Below are 4,538 nucleotides of genomic sequence, written 5' to 3'. Positions count from 1 at the left end.
GTTAAAAAAAAAACAAAAAAAAAAACAGAGAAGGTGACCTGGAGGAGTCTGCTGCATCAGTCACTGGTTCCATCAGGAGGTGCACTGAGGGGGTCACCATCAGAAGGACTGTTCCTGTCCAGGTGAACCAGAAGCTTTGGATCAGTGCTGAGGTTGGCCTTCTGCTGAGGACACGTGACGCAGCTTCCAGGTCTGGAGATGGGCAGATACTCAGGGTCTGTCCTTGGCCCACTCCTCTTCGTTGCATAGTCTGCCACTGGGACGTGTCATCCACCTTCAAGGCATCTCCTTTCATTGTTCTGCTGATGACACACAATTGTACCTAAAGGCCCACCCCAACCCCTCCTCTACCTCGCCACCTTCATCAGCATCAGCATCATCATGGTCCCTACCTCCACTCATCACCTTCACTACCCGCCTTGAGGAGACAAAGGTATGGATGAAGTTGGACTTTCTTCATCTAAACAGTACCCAAACCGAAGCCACAGTGATGGCCACCCTCCACCAGGTCCAGGCCTCCTCCGTAACCATCATCTCCGTCTCCGGTCAAAAGGTCCCACTGTCAACCACTGTTACCGACCTCAGTGTGAAACTGGACCGACCCATGTTTCGACCGAACATGTTTCTTTCATCTCAAAATCATGTCCAAGCTCCGTCCTTCCCTCATTGTTACAGATGCACAGAAGCTCCTCCACGCCTTTCTGTCCTCAAGGCTCGATGACTGCAAAGCCCTACTCTATGGGATCCACAGGAAGTAACTGCAAACAATGCTAACAGAGTCTTCATTACAGTCCATCAATGGGAACATATCAGAGGGTCTTTACTTGGGGGGTGTCAAGTGATGTACAACAGTAGTCACTAACACACCCCATTTGTACCTGAATGCCCCCCTCTCAGCTTTCTCCTTCCAAACGTCCCAAGACAATATCGCTCATGACCCCCCAATTTGCTTGTAACCCCACCGGGAGTGTCCGCGCCCCCCGGTTGACAACCAATGCACTAGAAGACAGCCCTCATCTCCTACCAGTGCATCCATGGTAACACCCCTGACGACCGTAATGACCTCCCCACACTTCACACATACACTTTGAAACCTCCGGCCCCACAACACAAACCTCCTTCACCACTGCCTCAAACCAACTTTTTGATCATGGGAGATCGGGCCTTCTGTTTCACTACAGACTCTGGTCACTGTGTTGTTCTGGTTCTGTTGGACCTCCTTCGATCCAGTGGACCATCAGGTTCTCCTGTCTCACCTGGAGAACTGGGTGGGCATTCAGGGTGTGGCTTTAGACTAGTTCAGATCCTCTTTAACATACAGATGTTTTTGTGTCCATGTTGGAACTGTTGAGTCATATGCTTTACCTCTCACATGTGGAGAACTTCAAGGCTCCATATTTGGCCCTCTTCTCTTCCTCCTTTGCTTCCTCTAAGATCAATTTTCCACAATTGCATTCCATTTTTAAGCTGATGACAGTGAAATTTATGTACCACAAAAAAAAGGGAAAATTTTGTTAAAATTTTGTTACAAAAAAGTTAATCCATTTTTTTCTCTGTTTCATTTTAAGATTTGAATCCTTGCTTTTATCACGACTCACTAGGACGACTGCAATGCACTTTATGTTGGACTTGGCCCCACATCACTTGCAGCTGACAGAACTGGTCTATGTGACTGAGAAAAACTGGTTTGTCTTCTGTGTCGTAACAAACACAGCAGCTCCACTCTGTCCTTACATGACCTCGACTCCTACCCTGTAGATCTGACAGTTTACAGGTGGGCAGAGCCAACAGGAGGCGGATCCAGACATGTTGAACAGATCAGAGCTCAAACTGCTTTGACTCAGTGAAACTGAACTAGTCGTTGAGACACGAAGCTGAAATGGCACAGAAAGGAGTTCAGCTGGATCAGGAAACATTTTCCTGTTCGATCTGTTTGGATCTACTGAAGGATCCGGTGGCTATTCCCTGTGGACACAGCTACTGTATGAGCTGTATTAAAACCCACTGGGATGGAGAGGCTGGGAAGAACATCCACAGCTGCCCTCAGTGCAGACAGACCTTCACACCCAGGCCTGTCCTGGTCAAAAACACCATGTTGGCAGATTTAGTGGAACAGCTGAAGAAGACTGGACTAGAACCTGCTGCTGCTGATCACTGCTACGGTGGAGCTAAAGATGTGGTCTGTGATGTGTGCACTGGGAGGAAACGGAAAGCTGTCAAGTCCTGTCTGGTGTGTTTGGTCTCCTACTGCCACAAACACCTTCAGCCTCATTATGAATCTGCTGCCTTTAAGAAACACAAGCTGGTTGATCCATTGGAGAAACTCCAGAAGAACATCTGCTCTCGTCATGGTGAGGTGATGAAAATGTTCTGCCGCACAGATCGTCAGTGTATCTGTTATCTGTGCTCTGTGGATAAACATAAAGGCCACGACACAGTCTCATCTGCAGCAGAAAGGACTGAGAGGCAGACAGAGCTGGAGGTGAGTCGACAGAAAATCCAGCAGAGAATCAAAGACAAACAGAAAGATGTGAAGGCGCTTCAACAGGAAGCGGAGACCATCAGTCGCTGTGCTGATGAAGCAGTGGAGAAGAACCACAAGATCCTGACTGAGCTGATCCGACTGATGGAGGAAAGAAGGTGTGATGTGGAGCGGCAGATCAGATTCAAGGAGGAAACTGAAGTGAGTCGGGTCAAAGAGCTGGAGTCGAAGCTGGAGCAGGAGCTCAGTGAGCTGAGGAGGAAAGATGCTGAGATGGACAAACTGTCACACACACACGACCACAACCAGTTTCTACTCCAGTATCTATCAGTGTCCAAACTCAGAGAGGATCCAGACTCATCCCACATCCACATCCATCCTCGGAGTTACTTTGAGCATGTGACAATGGCTGTGTCAAAGCTCATAGATAAACTACAGCTCAGTCTGACAGAGGAATGGACCAACATCTCACTGAGCATCACCCAAACACAGGTTCTACTAGAACCGGAACCACAGACCAAAGCAGAATTCTTACAATATTCACGTGAAATCACACTGGATCCAAACACAGTGCATGAACGTCTGTTACTGTCTAAGAAGAAAAAAAGAGTAACTGTGAAACAAAAACAAAACTATCCTGATCATCCAGACAGATTCAGTGGCTGGCATCAGGTCCTGAGCAGAGAGAGTCTGACTGGTCGATGTTACTGGGAAGTGGAGTGGAGTGGGAAGAGAATTGGAGTCGCAGTCACATATAAGGATATTAAGAGAAAAGGATCCTCTGATGAATGTAGATTTGGAAACAATGACAAATCTTGGGCTTTATATTGTGACAATGATTCTCTTGAATTCTATCATAATGGTGTCAGTTCTTCTGTCCCAGGTCCAGTTCCCTTCAGAATCGGAGTGTACCTGGATCACACAGCAGGTATTCTGTCCTTCTACAGCGTCTCTGAAACCATGACTCTGATCCACAGAGTCCAGACCACATTTACTCAACCTCTTTATGCTGGAGTTGGGTTTGGGTTTCGTTGGGGGGGTATGTTTGTCATTGTTGCATCCACTGCCCACTTTCCTAAATTCCATTAAACTCATCGTTGACTTTGATCCAGCTGATCAGATCAATCTTTTCGTATCTGTCTCTAAACCACACGACACAAAAACACATCAGCTTTTTTTCTTCCTGAACTCACAATCCAGATTTGGTCCCATTCAGACTTTTTGGTGAGGATTCTAATAGTTACCACCATGTGACTATCCACCAGCCAATAGTCTGTTTGTAAAAGCATCTTCAATGTTCACAGAGCTGTCATTAACTGAGGACGACACAACAAGACTTTCATGGTGTCTGTGCTTTGGAGGAAGTCAAAGAAAGTGGAGCCGTTTTTCTACTTTGGAGGAGTTGAGTTCAAATCTACTGTTCCTTCCTGTTTCCTACAGAAGAAGCGTGGACTGACCAGGCTCAGTCATGTGACTGGAATGGGTTTCAGATGATAGTGGAACCTGATTGGTTCAGTTCCAAATACATGGACATGGATTTGGAGACGATAGAAGTGGAGATCATGAACCAACTCAGACTGAGGCGGATCTCATGCATGGAAACCTGTTCATCTGATTGAGTTCATTCTGTTCCATCTGAGCATGTGCAAGAAAATAGAAATGAGACAAAACACAAGTGATTAGTCAAACATGAGCTGAAGACCAGAACAGGAAGTTGGATTCATCATCACTACGTATGTACAAACCCCCAAAGAAATCCAATAATGGACGGAAACACGGTTTTTCCATGATTTCTGAAGTGCATGTAAACGTATCATATCTGATTATTCCATTTATCTGATTATTAACAGTTATTGGTTTTTTATGGTTGTGTAAACTGGCTGAAAATGTTGGATGATCCAGATCAATAGATGGATGTCCACCATCTAGGAAAATGGACACATTTGTCCAGAGCAGTGGAGGGGGTCCAGTGGATAAAGGTTAGAAGTTGGGAAAATTTTGTGTAAGATCTGCTGTATAATAGAGGAAAAGAATCTGGGAGTTGGACGTTGAATGT

General features: G+C 46.0%; 1 protein-coding gene across 1 annotated transcript; it reads left to right on the top strand.

Moving 5' to 3' along the window:
• The first annotated feature begins 1,862 nt into the window (after positions 1-1,862).
• Positions 1,863-3,571, top strand: LOC115426852 (tripartite motif-containing protein 16-like). The gene has a single exon (XM_030145082.1). The coding sequence runs from the start codon at positions 1,880-1,882 to the stop codon at positions 3,569-3,571; it is 1,692 nt and encodes a 563-aa protein (XP_030000942.1). The 5' UTR covers positions 1,863-1,879.
• The last annotated feature ends 967 nt before the right edge of the window (positions 3,572-4,538 follow it).

The sequence above is a fragment of the Sphaeramia orbicularis genome, chromosome 10 (assembly GCF_902148855.1).
Source record: "Sphaeramia orbicularis chromosome 10, fSphaOr1.1, whole genome shotgun sequence".
NCBI classification, from domain to species: domain Eukaryota; kingdom Metazoa; phylum Chordata; class Actinopteri; order Kurtiformes; family Apogonidae; genus Sphaeramia; species Sphaeramia orbicularis.
This window is presented reverse-complemented; position numbering and strand designations above follow the sequence as displayed.